The sequence below is a fragment of the Propithecus coquereli genome, unplaced genomic scaffold (genome assembly GCF_000956105.1).
Source record: "Propithecus coquereli isolate 6110/MARCELLA unplaced genomic scaffold, Pcoq_1.0 Scaffold946, whole genome shotgun sequence".
Taxonomy (NCBI): domain Eukaryota; kingdom Metazoa; phylum Chordata; class Mammalia; order Primates; family Indriidae; genus Propithecus; species Propithecus coquereli.
The window spans coordinates 632,423-653,813 of NW_012155796.1; the positions used below are offsets into that span (position 1 = coordinate 632,423).

Here is a 21,391-nt window from a genome sequence, read left to right on the forward strand (position 1 = left end):
TCCGGGACCAGGGCAAGGTGCTCTGGGGGCCACCCCCCTTTAAGGGCTGACTTCCCTCCCATTCATCAACATCAGAATATCAGAACCTCTCGGTGTGGGCCCCTTGGGTACCAGACACCAAGGGTCACAGCTAATGAGGACAGTATCAGTGTGGTGATGGTGGCGATGGATAACCAGCATTTACTGAACACCTTTCATAGGCCAGGCACTGCGCTAAGAGCACTACCGCCTTTGACCCTCACAGCAGGCCTATGCGGTGAGCACTATTTTTGTACCATTGTTACACAGACAGGGAAACAAAGATCTGCTGAAGCTCTCGCCGCTGGCAAGTGGTCAAGCCAGCCCTAGGACTCAGGCCCAGTGGTATCGGTCAGCCATTGCTGCAATAGCGCTGCATGATGGATCTTCCCCAGCTCGGCGGCCTACAGCAACCCGCGTCTGCAGCGGAGTGCAGATTGGCCGATCCGGTCTGCAGGCCGCTGGCCCTGCCCAAGTTCAGGTCCCTTCTACGTGAGTTTGTTCTGGGGCCCAGACGAAGGGACCCCAGTCACCAAGATACGTGCTTCTTGTGGTAGGTCATCAGAGCACAAGAAGCCAACCCAAACTGCACAAGCATATTGAAGGCCTCAGCTTATGTCATTCTCATCCCATGGGCCAAAGCAAGTCACATGGTCTGGCCCAAAGTCGATGGCACAGGGCAGTGTGCTCCACCCATGGTGAGAGGGGAAGGGTGGATAATAAGCATCAACCTCTCACTCAGGCTTCCCTAAGAAAGCTGGGGTCACAAGCAACATGCGGCCCCGCTGCCACGAGTGCCCGGAGGTGAACAGAACGGGGCCTCGAGTCAGGCCGTCAGGGGCCAGGATCCCGGCTCCAATCCTTCCTGGCTGTTGCTAAACCTTTCTGGGCCTTGCTTTTCTCATCTGTAAAATGGATTGTTATGAGGTAGAAGTGGGCTAATGCGTATCAAATGCTTGGCAGAAGGCCAGCACGTAGAAGTCCTGAATACACGGTGGCTGATATTACTAGCTATGATTTAGCTGTTCTCAACTGGGGCCCAGTAACACCCTCCTTGGAGCCATTTAGAAATGTCTGTGGGGTGTTTTGGGTTGGGGCCAAGGGCCAGGGATGCTTAATATCCTGTACTTTGCAAGACTACTCACATCACAAAGAACATCTGTCTCAGATGCTAATTGCCTTCATAGAGAAAGTTGAAAAGCTTCTAATCCAGGACTTCCTGTTTCAGGTGAGGAGGCCTCGGGCAATGGCTTCGAGCAGGTCTGGGCTCCTTCTGGGTTGTCCCCTTGAGTCGTCCAGGATTTCTGAGAGTCTATTGCTGCTGGGATATTGACTCGCTCCTAGGTGATTTCTCTTCGATCTCAGAGCACATGGCTTCTCTCCCACCGGGCATCATGAGGGGGGCAGGGATGTCAGCATTAACAAGGACACATCGACCAAGCAGCAAGGGCTGGGGTGACAGCTTGCCCCGCTGTCAGCCTCAGATGCTCACTGAGACCCAGCTGCATCTGAGCTGCTCTCCTGAGAGGGGCTTTAAACACCCCATGAATCTTACAAATCAATAAGAACAACACGTCTGGGGTGGTCATTCAGAGGACGAAACAGCAAATAGCAAAATGCCACATGCCTCTGCAGAGGAGAGACCTGCCATTCACCAGTGATCACAGCTCCCTGTGGAGGACACTTCCGGCACTGGGGACAGAGCAGCATGCAGATGACATTCCTGCCCAGAAATGCAGAGCCTGCAGTGAATCATGAGGTGGCGGCCTTGGACAAATCCACCTGAGCAGTTGTCTACACAATACCCGGCTTGTGCTCTCCAAAAACGTCAACGTCTTTCTTGAAGGACAAAGACAGATCAAAGAGTGTTCCAGATCAAAGTCTGCTAAAGGCAGCATGTGATCCTAGACTGGAGGCTGGATCTGAGAAAAAATGCACCATAACGGACATTATCAGATCAGTCAGTGAAATTCGAATATGGTTTGTACATTAGATAATACCATTGTATCTATGGTAAACTTCCTGATTTTGACCATTGTACCGTGTTTTTGTAGGAGAATGTCTTTTGTCTCAGGAGATTGGGGGGGTGAAGAGTCTGCAACTTATCCTCAAATAGTTCATAAAAAATAACTATATAGAAACAGAGAATGCAAATGCCAGAAAATGTTAAGAGGTAAATCTAGGTGAAGGGTATAGTGTGTTTACTGTACAATTCTTGCACCTTTTTTGGTGGGTTGGAAAATTTTCAAGGTAAAAAATTTTAAAAGTCACTTAAAAGTTACAAAAGGCTGCTTCACTTAAATTAATAATTCAAGAGATTGCTAAGACTAAGGCTTATGTGTCTTTTTGAAAAAAGGCACAAAGAGAAGTTGTGTTGGTAAATAGTGCAAATAAAACACTATTCTAATTAAAAAGAAAAACACGTGGGAAAGCATCACTAATACAGGAGGGAAAAGGCCAAGTAAAATAAAGTGTAGTTATTCAACTCTAAATTAACAAACATTTTTGGACTAATACTCTATGCTGGTGAGTATGCAGTGAAATGGAAACTTTACGGTTCCGCAGGTGCGCGGACATTTACAAAGTAGTTTGGCTGCCTGTGTCATCTGTGCTTCTGGGGTCAATGCTAAGGAGATAATCAGAAACAAGACTCCACACGTTAAGTGGACCCATGTGCCACAAGAGAAAAAGTGTCTTTGCTGAGGTCCTCCCCAGTCCTTCACTCTGACCAGGATTGCCTTCCACTCTTGAACCCTGCCCCTCTCCCCTTCCCGGGCATAGCGCTGCCAAGCAGTTTTCCCAGGCTGTGGAAATGGCCTATACATACGTGATTCACCTCTGGGGCTGAGGACTGCTTGTTACCTGTCGCGCCCTTGCGCCTGCTGGTCTCTGCAGCACTCAGCCGCACTCCATGCTCCAGGCCCTGCCCCACTCCACACCTCTAATTGGGAAATGCCATCTTCTTATACAGTCTGGTCACCAGCCCCTCCCCTGGCCACTGGCGCTCACGAGGCTTGGTCACCAACCCGCCCTGCGGCAGTTATAGTGTTCCACGCCCTCAGCCACCACTGTCGGTCCGCAGGGGGATACCTGACCCAGGCTGGGCCAACTAACTAGACTTCATTCCTGTTTTTTGTTTTTTTTTTAAATATTGTCTAATTTCAAAACATTGGGAGATTTTTTTTAGTTATCTTCTTGCTTTCTAGCAAGCAATTCCACTGTGTTTAAGAGAGTAAACTATGATTTCAGTCCTTTGAAATGCGTCGAGATTGGCTTTATGCCCCCAGCACAAGGTCTGCTCTGGCAGATGTTCCGTGTGAACTGGAGAAGGAGGTGTGTTCTGGAGCAGAGTTGGGCGGATGTCGGCAATGTTGTTCAAATCTATAGCCTTACTGATTTTCTCCTGCCTTTCTCTCAGTTACTAAGATAAATATTTTAAACTCCACAAGATAATTTTACTGTTACAAACACCTAACATTCATTTAGACTGACCTACGCATGTGCCTTTTTCATTCCTTCCTATGCTCCCGGGCTTCCACTTGGGATCATTTTCCTGCTGCCTGCTGACCCCCCCACGGTATTTCTTTTCAGGCTGGGTTTGCTGGTGATAAATTCTCTTAGCCTTTGTTTGTCTGAAGATACCTTTACTTTGCCTCCATTTCTGAAGGATAATTCACTGGACTAAAACTCAGTTTCGGCCTCATTCATTCATTCAGCAAATATCCACCGAGTGTCTTACGGGCGCCAGGTGTGCACCAGGTGCCATGGGAGACATGGCGGTGGGCAAAGCAGACCACAGAGAGACTGTCCTTGCTCTCCAAGAAGAGAAGGGCAGAGAAGCCTGGCAGGGGCAACGGGATGTGGAAAGGCCTTGTGGCTGGAAGGAACTGCAAAGGGCCAGCGTGGCTAGAGCGGAGAGGGCGAGAGGGGCTGCTAGGGTGGGCCGGGCCTGGGCCATGCAGGACCTTGGGGGCGCGGTGAGGAGGAATGTTCTGCCTTCATCCTTAGAGGAGCAGTCAGGCTTTGCAGAGAAGCAAGGACTGGACTGGGCCTTGAAGGTGGGCGTGGTGAGAAGCTGCAGGGGAGAGGGCGGGCACGCGATGCCCTCTGAGCACCAGATGAGCAGGTGCCGGAGCTGGAGCTGGGCTTCTCTGGGACCCCATCTAGGCCCAGGGAGCAGCATGGAAGGCCAGGCTTGCCTGGGGCGGCAGGGGTCAGCCCACCCCTTCCTCCGCTGTGTGACTGTGGATGAGTTGCTTTCAAGGAGTCCGTTTCCTCGTCTGCAAAGCCCGACTCACACTCCCTACCTCACAGGGCTGTTGTGAGGCGTAAAGAAAATGGTGCTCCTAAAGCACTGAGCTCAGGCCCTGCAGCCTGCGAGAGCTCAGACAGATTAGCTATCGTTCTTTCACGGTTAGGATTTTCTTTTCTACTCTGAGAGTCAGAGAGGGTAAGTCACTCTCCCAAGGCCACACAGCCAGGAAGTGGTGGAGCAGGGACTTCAATCTCCAGAGGTGGGTTTGATCTCTTATTTGCATGGTAGACTCGGTCACCCTCTCCATTCCACAGAGGCCCAGAAAAGTGACTTTCCCAAGGTCACCCAGCTTGGGAGTGGCAGAACTACAGTATTCATCTGTCCATTGTTTACTGAGCCCCTGCTTGTGCCAGGCACGTGCCAGCTGCCTGGGAGAGAGTTGTGGACAAACACACGGAAGTCCCTGCCTTAAGCCGACTGCGGTGGCACGCTCCTGTAATCTCAGTACTCGGGGAGCTGAGGTGGGAGGATCGCTTGAACCCAGGAATTTGAATCCAGAGTAGGCAACAGAGCAAGACCCTGTCTCTGGAAAAAAAAAAAATTTCTGCCTTCAAGAAGCTCCATTCTGCAGGGGGCGGGGGTGTTGGTGGGGAGGGTAGAGGGAGGGGACTGACACTACAGAGAATACATAAGCACAGTAAATACATTTGTTAAATGGTGATCCTTATCTGTGGGGAGAAATACAGTTGGGAAGGGCATGGAGCAAGTGTGGTAGAGGGTCAGCATGGTACCTTGGCAGAGCCCCAAGGGCAAGGGAAGGAGGTGGGAGGAAACCTTTGGGAAGAGCATCCCAGTCAGCAGAATGGCAGGTGCAAAGGCCCTGAGGTGAGGGTGTGCCTGGGGTGTCCCAGGAGCAGCAAGGGGGCCAGCAGGAAGGCAGGGGCTGTGCACTGTGGATGCTGAGGGGGCAGAGAGGGCCTGCCAGCACCGATGTCCTTGCTGGTGTTTTCCAGGCTGGCTGAGGCTATGGCGGATGGGGTTCAGGCGACTTCATTCCTGTGTTCTCTGGCCAGAAAATGGGAGATCATGGGGAAAAGATTTCTTCCAAAGGCCAGGGTGGAAGGAAGTGGGGAGGGAACTCATCGTCAGGGCAACCATCTCCTAATGCCCTCTGCTCTGCCCTGCCCTGCTCCTACCCTGGCTCTTGCTGAACCTGCCACTCTCTCGTTCCTGGGCCCACCATGGGCAATATGAGGGCAACCAGGCTTGCATCTAGCCAGGGGGCTCTGGGCATTGGGGCCATGGCCCCTAACTACCCTCCTAGTTTTAAAGAACTTCCAATGACAGCAGCGTTTCTGATGCCCTGCAGTGCATGCCGTCTGGACAGCAGCTCTGGCCGCCCATCCTGGCCCCTTCTCACCCCATCTTCTCCTCCTGGGAACTTCACAGGCCCCTGAGCCAAAACCCAGCTATCCTGGCCCCAAGTGCCAGGCTGGTCCCAAGTCTCCGCAGAGTGTCCACAAGTGTGATCTTAATCTCGGCATCTCAATTGCACAGAAAGAAGGGAAACAAATGCTTCCTCAGAACCCACCGCATGCTGGGCATTTTTGTGCGAGATATTACCTATAATCCTCAAACAGCCTCACTCAAGAGATATTATTAACCCGTTTTATGAACAAAAAATAGATTCAGAGTAGGGAAAGGTTTAGGTTTTACCCAATGTCACCCAATAAGCAAATGTTAATTTTAGTAGTAAAAGGCCATCTTAGTGGTTGCTGGGAGCTGACACAGCCTGATTCCGTACTGGGGGCGGGGAGTGGAGGCAAAGCCCAGAGAGGCCATCTGGAGGTTTGCCCTGGAGCAGACTGGGAGATGTTCCGTGATAAATGGCTTCTCATATCTGAAGAGTTATCAAGGGGCAAAGAGAGATAACCCTCAGGGTAGAAAGAAGTTCTACTTGTTAAAGCTTAGGGAAGGGTGACTTTGGGTCAGCGGGTGTCATGAATAAACACCCTTGTCCAACAGTGGAGCAGGCCACCTCAAGAGGTGGCAAAACTAGCAGAGCGACTTCCATTTGCCAGGGGTGCTGCAGAAGGAATATTCCAGTGAGGGAGTTTGGCCTGGATGGTTTCCCTGCAAACTCTCAGACCTGGGAGCTCCCGAATGGCCCAGGCAGGGACTTTTGACCCAAAGTATCTTTGGCAGGAGGTTTTTGATCCAAATGGTTTCAAGCTGCAACTCTGGCTTCTGGGTAGGGTGTTTGTTTTTCACAGAAGGACAGTGGCAGGGGGTGGGGTAAGTTAGGGGTGGATTGCATCGGTTCTGGTGTGACCTCTGATGTTTGCCTTTCTTTGTTCCCAGATAAAGCAAACACAAAACTTCATTTTCTTGGCTTAATGAAACAACAGGAGTGACCAGGTAGGTCAGCAGAACACCGGGGCTTTGGTGAAGTGGACACGTGGTAGGGGTAGAAGGTAATGCTTGCTAGGAGCCCTCCCACTGGGAGGCTCCCCAGAAATGGTTCTGACTCCAACAGGCTCTGACTGGACACGCTGAGCCAGGAAAGGCTCCTGAGACTTGTGACAGTGGTCAGTCAGAGAACTAGTCTTTAAGCCTGTCTACCCAGCCCTGTTGGTCACTTCCCATGGGTAAGTTCTGGGGCAATGAGTTTTACTGGCATGTATTTATTTTTGAGGAAAACGCACTCAGTCACAGAGCTAGTGCATGCTCCAAAGCCAGCATCCATCCTGCCTGTCTCCTTGGTCTGCCCGTCCCATTCTACGGATATTGTGAAGACTGGGACTATCTGTAAAGCAGTCACTGAGCAAACAGTGGCTGCCCAGTAACTGCTCAATACTGGTAGGTGCTGCATGCCAAGGTAGAGAGAAGTGGGCCACTCCAATCAGTAAGCAGCTGATGTTGCAGAAGTCCTACCCGGGCCCCCAGCAGGCTGGGTGACTGAGCACATCGTGGGCCCTTTGTGTCTAATTCTCCATATTATGTAACACCTGGCTACAAAGGGGTTTTCTTGGGACCCAATTACCTAAACTCTTCCCTCCCACTTGCTCCTGTGTCACTACTCCACAGCTCACTAGTCTTTTCTCAATTCCTGAAGCAACTTCACGGCTGTCCTGTCTCCTGGCCTTTTTGCACATGCCATTCCTCTTTCTTCCTAGTCTGCCCTGCCTCCACGCTTGGCACGTCTGGCACCTCCCCTGAACATCTAAGGCAGTATCCCGGCTACCATCTGACCTAGTCCCCAGTTTTTTCTATCATAATACTTATCCAAATTAAAACCTTTTATTCACATCTTGTCTTTTGTCTCCGTTAGGAGGCAGTGAGGGCAGGGACTTTGTGTCGCTGCCTGCAGACCCCTCAACACACAGACGTGTTCAGCAAATATTCGCGAGTGAATGAGAGAATGAATGAAGGAACCAGTGAGGGGAGGAAGGGTCTCTGGCTGAGCGAAACATCCTGGGGGCGGCGGGGGCGGGAGGCTGCGGGCTGTGCCTCGCCTGCACCGCCTCCAGGCGAAAGCGAATTTCAGAAGGGGGCGGGGGGCCACAGCTGTGTGTGGCCTGGGCCAAAGTCCAAGTCCGCAGGGGGCTGCGCGGGAAGCTACTTATATCTATACCCGCGGCCGCCGGCCTCTAGCCCCACCGCCACCAGCCAAGGACAGGGACGCCAGGTCAGTTGGAAGGCCGGGTGTAGGGATCGGGGACCAAAAGGACAGGGAGGGAGGCCGGACCTAAGGGGACACTGCCGCATGATCGCCTTGGAACCGGCTGGCTCTGCCGCCAGCGATACTGGGACTTGTAGTTCTCGGTTCCTCCAGACGCCGTCGCGAGCCCCAGAAAAGAGGCACTTCTCGGGGACGGGGAACTACATTTCCCAGAAGGCCGGGAGAAGTTGGGGTCCCGGGAAAGCGCCCCGGCCGGCGGCGCTTCCCCGGCGCTATGGGGTGGGTTCCGGGGGCTAGCGGCTGCACTAGGGCCCCGCGTGGTCCCTCCTGAGGCGGCCCCCCGGGTGAAAGGATCTGGGGTCCGTGGAGCCGAGCCTATGAGCAGCTCGGCGGCGGGGCCCGACTGCTGCGGAGGCCTCGGCAATATTGACTTCAGGCAGGTACTGCTCGCGCCAGGCAGCTGCGGAAACCCGGAGCGGGATGGGGAAAGCTGGCCGGGTGTGCGGGCCGGCACCGCCTCCAACGACGGGTGGGCGGGGCCACCCGTTACCAGGCAACGGGGCGGGGCGTGGTGAGGGGCGGGGCGGCGTGTGTCGGCCGGTGTGTAAGCCTCGGCTTGCGTGTGTGCGCCCGCGTGCGCCTGTGAGAGTGTGTGAGTCTCTGAGATTGTGTGTGTCTGGGGTCTCACATGTGAGTCTCTGGGATGGTGTGGGTCAGAATTGCTCTGACAGTGTGTGTCCGGGAGTGTGAGTGTGACCGAGCATGTGCGAGGTGGAGGAGGCCGCGCACACGGGTTGGGGAGTGTGTTGTGTGGGTGGAGAGCGTGTGCACGTGTGGGAACCCTCGGGCCCCTGCTCCAGTCCATCCCCCAGCGGGCGGGAGGCCGCTCTAGAGCGTGGCTGGACCCTGCCTGGGTCGGCTGGTGGGGTGGGCCCGTGGCTCGGGACCTGGCCTGCCCGCTGAGGCTCTCCCTCTACAAAGCCATAGGCCATGGTTTACCTTTCCCGGCTTCTCCTGAGACCCAAACTTCCCATGGATTTTCCTCTTTCCTGCACTCTCCCCTGTATCCAGGCTCCTGCTTAGATTCTTTGTCCACCTTTTCATCACCTGCTTTTCATGGAGCCAGGAAGATGTATCTATTTCATCCATTGCCTTCATTCCTTACTCATGGTTGCATTTATTCATTCACTGATACAGTCCTGGTGTCAGGACAGTTAAGGGTCTCCTCTCACTGAGCTTTCATCTGGTGAGGGAGACAATAGGCCTGGAAACAGAAAGTTCTCTGAAGGAGATAACGCCTGTCATTGTTTTAGATAGTAACTGGTGGACAGGTGGGATTGAAATCTCAATAAGGTGTTTCCGCACTCTGAGGGAGGTGACCTGGGACCTGAAAATGATGAACCGGTGGGGCAAGATTCCCCAGTGCACAGGCCTTGAGGGGGACAAGAAGAGAAGGCTGGCAGCTGCCCCAAGGGAGTGCAGGACAGTTGACGTGGATGGGCATGCAGGAGAAGAGGGGAAGACTATTCTTATTTTAGTAAACTTGTCACTGAGGTACAATATCTAGTCAGAGGAGTGATGGGTCTTGTGTGTACGCTCCCGCGTTTTCAGCACGCGAACCTATCCATGGTAACTATGCAAATCAACATAGTAGGTTACCACCAGCCCCAGGGCTGCCCCTGGAGGACATACAGGCAAAGGCCACTGGAGCATCTCTGGACTCATATGGTCAGTGGCAGGGCTGTGGATCATGTTTTCCACCACAGCGAATCACAGGTGGAAAGGGCACTTGGAATGCCAGGCCTGGCTTAGGGGCAGACGCTTTCTGGAGGAGAGATTCCCTGTGGAAGGGTGGGTCACCCTTAACTCGGGTGAAGGAGCTTGGAGCCACAGGACAGAATGCAAGGTGTAGTGTCCCCCAACCCTCCCAGACCCAGCTAGGGGGCCTGCCTGAAGGCAATCGAAGCAAGGCCTGTGTTCCAGCCCCAGAAGCAAGAGTGAGAGCCTCAGCCAGTGGGCAGGGGAAGACTGAGGGGGTGTGGGCAGGGCTTTCCTTGCTCTTTCTCCTTTCCCTCCAGAGCTTGAAGGGGCCGTGCAGCTGGAGAGAGCTGGAGCTGGGGGCCAGGTCAGGGTGACCCTCATTGACGAACATTCTGTTTTTCTACTGCTGCCCTTGTTGGTAACAGTTAAGCTTCCTGTTGCCAAGGAATTTTTCTTAAAAAACAAAAAAACAAAAAAAAAGAACAAAAAAAAATCAACAGCATTCAGTATTATGTGTTGGTCTTATGCGAGAGCTCTCCTCCCTCCTTTGTCAAAGTTTCTGGTTTTAAAATATGTCAGTCCCTGGCCTGAGTTTCAAGGTTTTTCTTCACTCCGTGGGCATCTGAGTTGCAGGATTTCAGGGTGCTAACCCTGTGTTGTCCAATAGAAACATCATGTGTCACATATGTAATTTAAACTTTTCTATTGGCCACATTAACTTAGTAAAAAGAAATGGAAAATAGAAAAGAAACATAAAAAATAATTTTAACAATATATTTTATTGTTATCAAAACATGCATCGGGGCCGGGCACGGTGGCTCACACCTGTAATCCTAGCACTCTGGGAGGCCGAGGCAGGCGGATTGTTTGAGCTCAGGAGTTCGAAACCAGCCTGGGCAAGAGTGAGACCCCGTCTCTACTAAAAATAGAAAGAAATTAATCGGACAACTAAAAATATATAGAAAAAATTAGCCGGGCATGGTGGCACATGCCTGTAGTCCCAGCTACTCGGGAGGCTGAGGCAGAAGGATCGCTTGAGCCCAGGAGTTTGAGGTTGCTGTGAGCTAGGATGACGCCAAGGCACTCTAGCCCGAGCAACGCAGTGAGACTCTATCTCAAAAAAAAAAAAAACAAAAAAACATGCATCGGAGCAATCATTTCATCCCGTGGCACTCCAAGCCCTTGAGAGCCACCTGTGGCTAGTGGCTGCCACATAGTACTGAACAGTGCCACTGCTGGGTGCCATGCCCTCAACCAGCTCTCTTCCGGGCCCGCTTCAGCTGGTATGGAATCTTGGTTTTGTTTGTAATTTAAAAACATGACCCATCGGGACGAGGAGTGTGCCTGCTGTAGCCTGGTTGCCCAAGGCCCTTCTTGCCTCTCTGTGTCCTCCCTGCCATGGGATTCTCACTTCTCAACCGGGCAGCTGCGTGAAGCAAGCTGGCCGGCAGGTGGATGGGCACAGGGCCTGTGACTTGCTGTCCACAAGCAGGGGCACCTCCAGGATTCAGAAGGCGGCCCCACTGGGGTTGCTGGCTTCTTGGAGCACCCAGGCTGGCAGAGCACACTGAGGTCCCCAGAGCAAGGGGACAGTCCATGTGGGCCCCTTTCAAGCCCAGATATCAGGTCCCTTTTCCACAGGGACTCACCTGCTCAGGTGAGCATATGGGCAGTGAAGTCACTAACTCGGTGTAAGTGTCAAGAAGTGTGTTTCAGTTTCCTGGTGTGTAGAGTAGGGGTAGTAACGGGGCTGTGGCGAAGACCAGGATGAGATGAGGGTGGAGAGATGCATTATTAATTGTCAAGGGCAGCTCACCTGAGGGTGTCTGCAAGCGGCAAAGCCCCTGTGTTAAGGAAGCTGAGAGACCGGGTAGGGGGCAGGTCTCCCTGGTTGCACAGTCCCCACGTGCAATGTGGGCAGTAAACCACTGGAGGTGAAACCCCAATGGCAGGTGTGGGGTGTCTGAACTGCCTTTCAGGGAAGGATGTTTGCCTGCTACTCAAAATTGTTTTTAGAAATCTTTCAATTTTATCACCCCAGTTAAAATAAACACCAGGTCATTATATGAGATAACTTGTTTTGTGATGTTTTCAAGGACCTCAGTTTTGTCTTCCGTAATTTTTGACTCCGTCAAGACTGACCAGGGCTGAGGCTCGTGGTAACCTTGGGCAAGACGCAAACTCTGGGATCCTGTTTCCTCTGCTTCTGTTGAGACGATGATGCGGTTTTTCCTCCTTTGGTTGTTAATAGGGTGAATTATATTGATGTTTTGAATGTTGAACCGGCTCTGAATTCCTGGGGTGACCCCTACTTGATCCTGATGTATTCTCCTTTGTATATGTTTCTGGATTTGGATTTTTATGGCTTTATTTATGGGGAATATTGGTTTGCACTTTTCTTTTCTTGTATCGTCTTTGTCTGCTTTTAGTGTTAAGGTAATGCTGGCCTCATAAAGTGAGTTGGGAAGTGTTCCCCCCCTCCTCTTCTGTATTCTGGAAGAGATTGCGTGGAACTGGTATTCTTTTTCCCTTAATGCTTGGTAGAATTCATACAGTGAAACCATCAGAGTCTGGAGCATTCCTTTTTTGGAAGGTTCCTTTAATAGATATAGAACTATTTCTTCTTGAATGGATTGTGGTAGTTTGTGTCTTACAAGGATGGTCCATTTCATCTAAGTTATCGAATTTGTGGGTGTAGCTTGTTCACAGTGTCCCCTTATAATTTTAATGTTTGTGAGGTCAGTAGGGAGGTCCCCTCTTTTATTTCTGGAATTGGTAATTGTGTCTTCTCTCTTTTTCTTGGTCTGTGTGGCTAGAGGTTTATCAATTTCATTGAAACACCCCCGCCCCCCATAACCAGCTTTAGGTGTGATTTTTTTTTTTTAATTTGATTGATTTTTGCTCTTATCTTTTATTTTTTCCTCTTGGCCTGCTTTGGGTTTAATTTACTCCTCTTTCTGAGGGCAAAGCTTATATTACTGATTTGAGACTTTTCTTCGTCACTGATATAAGCTATTTCCCCCTTAGCTCTGCCTTGCCAGAATCCCACAATTTTTGATGTGTTGTATTCTCATTTTCATTCAGTTCAAAATATTTTTCAATTTCCCTTGAGCCTTCCTGCTTGACCTATGTACATATTCTTTAATGGATATCTTTCTGTTATTGATTCTGGTTTTAATTCTGTGGCGGTTGGAAAACGTACTTTGTGTGCTTTTTGTTCTTTTAAGACTTGTTGCATGCCCACTCTGCCCATGCCAGGGCGAAGGTCGGCCAGCTTACTGTCACTGCTGTCTGCTACACGCACTGTGCGTTCAGATCAGTATATGCAGCAGCAGCGACCTAGCAGGCTTTGTCCTGGGCCCTGAAAGGTGAAAGTACAGAAAAGGGGCGTGACACCCAGGACCGAGCAGGGGAACGAGAGGGGTAACTCCCGGTGGAGGAAAGCGGGTCCCACCATGGGCCCCATGCCCACCAGTGAGGGAGCACACGAGCCATCCCAGCTTCCTGCATGTGGCCCGGGACACACGTGCTGACTCAAGAATGAATGAATGAGTGTCTTCACCTTCCTGAAAGGAGTTATGGGTTTGGGGAACTCGAGTAGCTGTTGGCCATTTGTTTTGCTATGGGATTTAGGAACACTTCAAAGCAATGTTTCCTTCTAGGAATTGTCTGCCATTGTCAGTTGTATTAGAGATCACTGTCACCCTGTGCCATTCTAAGATGGTCTCTGCTGTCCAGGCCTTGCTTGGCCTCCAATTCCAGCATTAGGGTCAGTGTCTCCTCTCTGGCTCTTTTTTTTGGGATGCGTGTCTTCTCTGGAGGGCTCCTCCAGAGAGGGAGAGAGGCGACCTGGGTCTTTATTAGTTGACGTTAAGCAAGCAGAGTGAAGGGACAGACAGCCTCAGCGCCAGAACACCCCGTGCACCCTGCACTTTTACACCTGGCCTCTCCTCTGTCCGGAAGATAACACTGGTGGTCGGTCTCATTACCCCCATCCCACTGGAGGGAAACCTGGGCTCAGACTGGTCACGGGAGACTTGCCGTGGTCACTTCCAGGGGTGGTGAAGCTCTGCCCCAGCCCAGACGGTGGCTGCCAAAAGAACCCAGGGTCCTTCCAAGCCAGGTGGCCCTCAGTGTAGAAAAAATGGGGTGGGGAGGCTGCCTTAATGTGAAACATCTTCCTTCACTTCTACCAGAGAATGAAATTCTTAGAGGAAGAAGATCTGGCACATTTGTTCTGTGTCTGTGTGCCAGGCATGAGGCGCTAATAGTTAGAGCCAAGTTTGCCCAAAGTGAATGTTGCCCGCATTCAGCTGACGATGCCAGGGCATGAGTGCAGCTCTGGGAGAGGCAGGGGGCTGTGATGCCAAGGCACATTTTGTAGTGGTGGTGGGTCCGGATTGAGGCCAGCACCCTCTAGCCCCTCTTCCTCCTGCTCTTTGATGTGTGTGATATGTGGCTTGCGATCGATGTAACTTTGCCTCTCCAGGCCTGCTGTTTGTCCAGGTGTCAGGCCTGCTGTTTGTTTGGGTGTCACAATGTGACATGTACCCTGGGTCCTGTTGACCTGCTGCAGTTCATTCCCTAACAACAGAACGTCGCTCCCAAGAGTCCCCTCGTCCCCCAGTGAACTTAAGTTGCTATGAGGTTCTTCCTTATTGACTCTATGGAGTGCCAGTAGCTGAGCCCATTCACCGGTGACCTGCGTGACCCAAGTTGTTCCTGGTGCTCAGTGGACATTTCCTCCTGGATGTGGTGGGTAGCTCCTCTCCTTTAGTCAAATTCTGAGGCCTCGGCAGCCTGTAACCTTGGAGGGGGATTCCATTCCTAGAATTACTGGGTAGCAGAAAGCCGACTTCTGCCGCTTGAATGAGGCTGGGGTTGGGGGAGTCGGGGACCTCCCTTTAGCCGAGGCAGCCCACAGGTGTGTGGGGCGATTGAGGTGATCTGACACTGGGAGGCAGAGCCACGCGTGAGCCCTCAGGAGCTGTCTGCTCACATCTGACTTGGATCTTTGTTTCTTTTCTGCTGATCCAATTTCAGGAGGGAGGTCCGCCCTTCTGAGCGAGTTTTAGAAAGTGACAGCACTCAGGAAGGGACCTTCATGTCTCTTAGGTGGGGAGGAGGGAGCCGGGAGGGGCTCCCCTCTGCTGCCTGGCGTTCCATGCCGAACCATTCGTCATTCTTTCCTGCTAAGCAGGCGCCTCTCCAGGCAACCCAAATCCTCCTCAAGGAGATGCGGGTTACCTGGTGGAGACTGCCCGCCCGACATTGCCCTCCCCAAGACAGGCTGACCAAGGGCACTGGGACCTGGTTGGAGGAGGGATGATGGGGCCAAGTCCTAGTTTTGACCAGTTCAGTCCTAACTGGGAGATCCAGGTGGATGTCAGTACCTGCCAGTGTCAGTTGGTTAATCTTTCAGTGCCTCAGTTTCCCTCCTTCACCTTGGCTCCCGCAAAAGGTGAAAGGGGCTTATTTCTTGTTCTCGTCACTGGTCTCCTTGGGAGTGTTCAGGACCCAGAGGCACTGATTTTATCCATGTCTGCTGGGGCAGGGTCCAGGGTCTTCCTGAGGTCCACTTGCCATGGGGCTTTGTGTCAGAGTCAGGGAGGGCTGGGCTGGCTAAGGCAGGCTCTGCTCGTCTCTGACTGGGGTCTGGAAGCTTTGCTCTTATTTGCAAAGTAGGCTAACAATAGGACTTTTCTTTTGGGTAGCTGAGAGGATTGCAAGAGATGAGGTGTGTGCTCACTTGGCAACTGACAGTCATGAAGCCCTCAGGCGGGTCATTTTGTTTGTCTTAGACCCCCTGGAGCAAGGCCCTCCTTAGTGGATGCTTAGCATTTGGTGAATGGCATTGAGTTGAATTCTTTACAGTCTCTTAAAGATTGCACAGGGCAGAGTTTTCCCCAGGGCCATGGGTAAGTAGGAGAGAGTTCCCTCTGCAGATCTTTCAGCACTTTGGTATCATTTACGTGTGGGAAATGCAGCCCCTGCACTGACCTTAGGTATAAGCTGGGGAGTCTGAGGCTTGCTCAGGCTGGCCGGCATACCCAGACTCCAGTGGGGCCGGGATGTTGCCCTCCCCCTCAAAATGGGCCCCTTCCCAGCAGGGCCCCCACCTTGCTTCTCAGGCCACTCCCCTTCGGCTGGCTGATTTGCTGGCCACAGCCTTTGTGCTTCTGTTTCCCCAGCTGGTGGGAATCTGCTCCGTGACTTACGTCCTCCCTCTTTGGCTCAGGGTCCTGCTAGCCTGGGGCGGGGTGCACAGTGCCTAGGGCACAGACCGGGCTGTCTGGGACTGAGGGCTTGCCCAGGGGATGTCAGGCACACCCGGGAGTTGGTCACCCTCATGCTGGCTCCACCGGGTCTCCTACGGAGACTGAGAAGCCGCCAATGTGGAGACTGAGAAGCTGGGCACAGGCCCCCAGTGCCTGGGAATGGCAGAGTCCCCAAGGAGCCCCTGGAGAGGCAGCATCAACTCTTTGAGGGTTGGAACCCTGTAGGACAAAGGTGGTGATGATGGCAGCGTCTGCCCCATGGCAGGGTTCGTGGGAGGCTCTCAGGAGAGAAGACATTTACTTTTCTTCTCTCTGCTTAGTGAGAAGCGGGCCGCAGCCGACTGCAGACGCTCACTCTCGGGTGTGTTTTGATCACCGCCAACACAGCGCCTTACTGCGGGGAAGGGCAGGAGAACATGGGAATAGGGGATCCTGGCATAGAAAAATGGCGGCCTCCTACAGAACTCCCCTTGGAAGGGCGTTCTGGCCAATAGTAAAATCCTTGTCTGTAGAGTTGCCGTATAATTTCCGTGGGAATTGTTGTTTTAAAAGTGAGCACATGGTCACGGCTTGCTGGCTGTGAGCTCCTGTGTCTGTGATAATTCAGGGGGGCAGGTCCGGGTCTTATAGGAGGATGTCAAGGCCCCAGTCGTCCTTTTGTGGGAGCTGCGGGGGGGCCAGCCGATGGGGCTTCCTGGTGTGTGGAGTGGCTCCGTGAGGAATGCGGTGTCTGCAAGGGAGGGGCTGATAGACTCCTTCTAGTCCCTGACACACCTTCCACCCAGCTGCATACCCCAGGGACATATAGGTCTTAGCCAGGGCCTTCACACTGACAGGGCCCGGAGACTGACCTCTGCCTCAAATAGCTTCAGTCCCTGTGGTTCTTAGGAACCTTGGGAAGCCCTGTCCTCTCCCAGGTCGGTCATCCCACCACCTGCCAATGCTCGTAGAACATTGCTTGATTTCTCCACCTAAAAGGTGCTCTGAAAATAAATATTTATGAAGCACAGCATCCGGGCAGCTGGTGAATCTGGGCCCTGTGACCTTGCAAGAGGCCATGCCCCTGTGTCCAGGGGGATCTGTTGGTCGTTGCCGGCTGCCTGGCCACCTACCTGCTTGCAGAATCCCTACAGGGCCGCTTTGGCAATTTCCTGCCCCTTTCCAAAGCCAGATTGGAGGAGACCAGAGTCCCAGGAGCATAGGGTATCTGAGTGGAGAGTGCCTTAGAGACAACCTTTAGCCCTCAAGTTTTACTCATGATGAAATGAGGGCCACTGTTCACTTAGCCAACATTTACTTTTTGTGCCAGGCAGTGGGGGTGGGCACTGGAGACAAAATGATCAACTAAAAAATGGTCCCTAGCCTGAAGGACCTGTCATGAGACAGGGACAGATAACCAGGTAATTGCTGTGGGCGTGCAGTAAGGACACAGGCGAGGTTGCTGTTGGGAATGGTAGAGGAGGTGCTCCAGATGGGTTTTGAGGGATGAGTAGGAGTTTGCTAGTGGGGTGCAGAGGGAGAGAGTGTATTTCAGACACATGTAGAAGCCAAAGTGAAAGGGTCCACGTGGGTGATTGGGATGGAACAGAAAGGGAGATAGGTGAGCAACCACCAGGCTGTGGAAGGTCTGCCCTCTGAAGCATGTGTGACTCCCCCTGACTTTTGAGTGCTGGGCTGGGGGAGCCGTGAGTAGGTGAGTCCTGGGATGCAAGGCAGCAGGCAGGTGAGGTTCCATGGAGAGGGCTCTGGGGGGAAGTCCAAAGGCAGGAGACCATGAGGTCCTTTGTTATGCCCTGGGGGAGGGAGTGGATTAAGTAGTTATGTACAAGGAGGAATGACCAGTAGGACAATGGGCTGATTGGACAATTGGAATGAGATAGGGAGGGGCTCGGGCTTGGTGAAGTTTTGTCTGGGGGTTGAGGGCCGGAGTTGAGTGGGAAACGGGGAGGAGGGGGAGGTATGAGTGAAGACTTCCAGTTGGCTATGGTCTGCTGCCCACAACTTTCCCTCCCTCCCCCCACCAGCCTGTCAGTGGACAGGGCCTTGCAAGCAGGAGAAGCTCAATAAGGGTTATTGTCAACAGAAGATAAGACCGGCTGGGCTGAGTGACCCTCGGACAGATCTGGAGCTCTTTCCTCCCCACCCCCTTCCCAAAAAGTGGGAGACAGAAGCACTCCTTGAAAGAATTTACTATGTCCCCAAAGGAAACAAAACAAAACACACCGTCAAAGTAGGCCTCAGGGGAAAGATCACAGCTCTGATGGACGTTACGTTTATTTTACAATTTAGTATTATTTTTATTTTGAATTGCATGTGGAGGGACACTGTAATACTTTTCAGTGCACTTTATGAGCAATTTATAAAAAAAACTTTCTGAAATGGAAAATAAAGAAAAATTTAGAGCAGAATACAAAGACTTACCACCCGAATTCATCAGGGGCGGCTCTCCTGTTTTAAAGAAAGAAATCAATGTTGAAAGTGTCTTCTTGTTCTGTCCTCTCTGCCTTTAGAGTGGAGGGTCTCACTGCAGGGAATTTTGCTCCCAGGGGACATTTGGGAGCATCTGGAGACATCTTTGGTTGTTATGCTGGGGTGGAGGAGGCCGGGGTGCTGCTGAAGGTCCTGAAATACCCAAGGCAGCCCCGGGCCTCCACCCAGTCAGTAATCTGGCCCCAAATGTCAACAGTGCCCAGGTCGAGAAACCCTACTCTAGAGGCAGCAAATGTCATGAATTTGGTGCATTAAAGTGCACACACAGAAAGAATGTTAAGTACTACATTGTTTTGCATTATTTTCTAAAAATTTATTGTGTAGGCTGTGAGTCCTGCAGCTTGTTCTTTTCACTCGGAGGTTATGTGTTTGCGAAGGAGACGCGTCGTCGAATGTGGGTCTCTAGTCCTTTCAGCTTCTGTAGCTGGGCTGCCGCAGGCACGGCCACGCTGGCTTTCTCCAGTCTTCAGTTCCGGCCACCGAGGTTGTCTCTCAGTGCTCCTGATCGTTGTCTTGCCAGCTGTCGGGAGCGGGTGGCGTGGCTGGCGGGTGGGCGCACACCCCTTTGGCTCAGGCTCGTCCCGTGGCAGGCTGGGGTGAGGAGAGGCACTGCACCATGGTTTTAGTTTGCTTTGACCTCATTACTGGGGCTGAACATGTCTTCACGTCTGTTCTCTGGGGCTTTCGGGAGCCCCCATCCTGGAGGGTCCCAGTCACATCCAGGTTTGGTGTCTCTCCCTTTGTGGGTACTGAGTGTCCATCTTCAGAGGCTCTGATTTCCTTGGCCAGCGTCCACGCACATTTACTTCTGTGGCCGCCGGCCCCGCCACCCTCCCGACAGGGCACGACACAGCTGATTAGCTTTCGGCTTTTTATCTTCCGTTTTATGAGATTACACTATAGTAACCTTTGCTGACTTGTGTGTTCCCGAGCCTCCTGGTGTGTTCCCAGAGGGTAACTTTGTGTCCAAGTTCTGCGGGCTTGAGGTCCTGGCTCTCTCTGGGTGGGCCTCCCGCTGACGCTGGCACTGTCCCCGCAGGCTGACCTCTGCGTTATGACCTGGCTGCTGGGCTACGTGGACCCCTCAGATTCCAGCTTTCTGGTGGCCGTCCTCACCATTGCTTTCAATCCGCTCTACTGGAACGTGGTAAGTGCCTTCGCACGAGACTCCGTCCTGCAGCGGGGGGTATCCCACTACCAGGTGAGTCCCATGTGTAGGGAGTCGCCACCACTGCGGGCCAGAGAGACAGGCAACTCCGTTCTTCCCTCCTGCATCTGCCGCTGGCTGGCATGGAGTACTAGACTCCTCTGTCCTCTCCCTGGGCTGCCCGGGGCTGATGTCAGGATGGTCCAGGACGCGGGCTGGTCACTGGAGCCTGCAGTAGAAAGCCGCCCCCACCCCCGTTGCTCACACGCGTCTTCTCGCGCGTGAAATACATTGCCCAGGAACGGAGGCTCTCTTCCCTCTCTGCCACATCACACAGTCAAGCCATTTGCTTGTGAATCCCCCCAAGTGTGTGCCACAAACATCATTATTTTTCCCACATGAAGCTTCCTGCAAAGCAGCTTGCTCACCCCTGAGCTGTGCTGGTAGCAGGAACAAGCTGACAGGAATTGGGAAAACAAGAGAAACCAGAGTGGCACCAGCTCGTTGATGGGTGCCAGGGGACACTTGGTGGCCTGCGCTCGTGGGGTGGGTGGGCTGCATGGGAAGTGGGCTCTGGGCCCTTTGAGGAAGGTGTGGGAGGCTGTCGGCGCCCACTGCGGCCTTGGTCTGGGGCGGTGGCGCTCCTGGGGTTCTGGCTGCTCTGCCAGGCCCTCTCTTGGGCGGGGGAGGCTGCAGGCTGCTGGCACTGGGCGTGCTGATGCAGAGTCCCGGATGCCCCGTGAGCACCCTTCAGGCTGATCTGCAGAATACGGCCAAGATTAGCGTCAGCAACAGATAGCTGCAGCCTGTTTTTATTTAAGGCGAGCCCTTGGTCCAGGGCAGAACAGAACATGTCTTTCATCTGGTTTATGACTTGGGTCTTTTCTCCATCTGGGGAGAGAGGTGGTGGGTGGGAGTGGGCCCGCTCATCTCAAAGAGGCCACATGCCAAAGAATGTGCCATCCCTGCTGTCCTGGCCTGCTCCGAGGATGGAGGCAGCGGTGGCCTACAGAGGAGGGGCCTGCAAAGAGGGAGGTTGTGTGTGCAAGCACAGGCCTCCTGACACTCCCCTCACAGAAGCCCTGGCCGCCAGGTGTGCGGCCCGGCTGGGAAGCACCTATGCTCTCAGCCACGATGGCCTGAGCCGGCCCTGAGCCCCTGACACGGCCAGCTAGGGCAGCATCCGGGGCTTTCCTCACGCTCTCCTAGAGCGCTCCCCACTGCCCGGCCTGTGCACCTCCCCTCCCACTGTGTCTCTGCACACAACCTGCACGCCAGAGGTATGAGACGGTGAAGGGTAAAGAGGGTGTGGTGTGCGGGAGGCTGAAGAATGGCCCTGAAGATGCCCACATCCTGGTCCCTGGCACCTGCGAAGGTTCCCGTGTACGGCACACACTCGGAAGGGCCTCCGCAGGCGTGATGGAGCCAAGGAGCTTGCGCTGGGAAGGGCCCTGGATGATCCAGGAGGGCCCCGAATGCCGTCACACCCATCCTTACAAGAAGGGGAGATTTGACAACACAGAGGAGGTGGCCATGTGACCCCGGAGGCAGAGGCTGGAGTGACGAGGCCACAAGCCAAGGCAGGCCAGCAGCCACCAGAGGCTGGAAGAGGCAAGGAGCAGTCTCCCCAGGGCTTATGGGGGGTGCGGCCCTGCCCATGTCTTATTTTGGCCCAGTGATATGGATTTTGGATTCCTGTTCACCAGAACTGTGTGAGAGAATACATTTCTGTTGTTTGAAGCCACCAAGTTTGTGGTGGT

At 53.0% G+C, this 21,391-nt stretch overlaps 1 protein-coding gene across 3 annotated transcripts in view; it reads left to right on the forward strand.

Moving 5' to 3' along the window:
• Positions 1–6,773: 6,773 nt before the first annotated feature.
• The window catches only part of PEMT (phosphatidylethanolamine N-methyltransferase), a 77,829-nt gene continuing 63,211 nt past the window's right edge, over positions 6,774–21,391 (forward strand). The window contains exons 1-2 of one of the 3 annotated variants that reach the window (XM_012664996.1): positions 6,774–6,921; positions 19,524–19,631. In XM_012664996.1, coding sequence (XP_012520450.1) covers positions 19,539–19,631 — 93 coding nt within the window. In that variant the 5' untranslated portion in view covers positions 6,774–6,921; positions 19,524–19,538. Of the gene's footprint in view, positions 6,922–7,912; positions 7,962–14,265; positions 14,472–19,523; positions 19,632–21,391 lie in introns of those variants that run through there. The other 2 variants (XM_012664997.1, XM_012664995.1) reach the window with 2 other exon arrangements.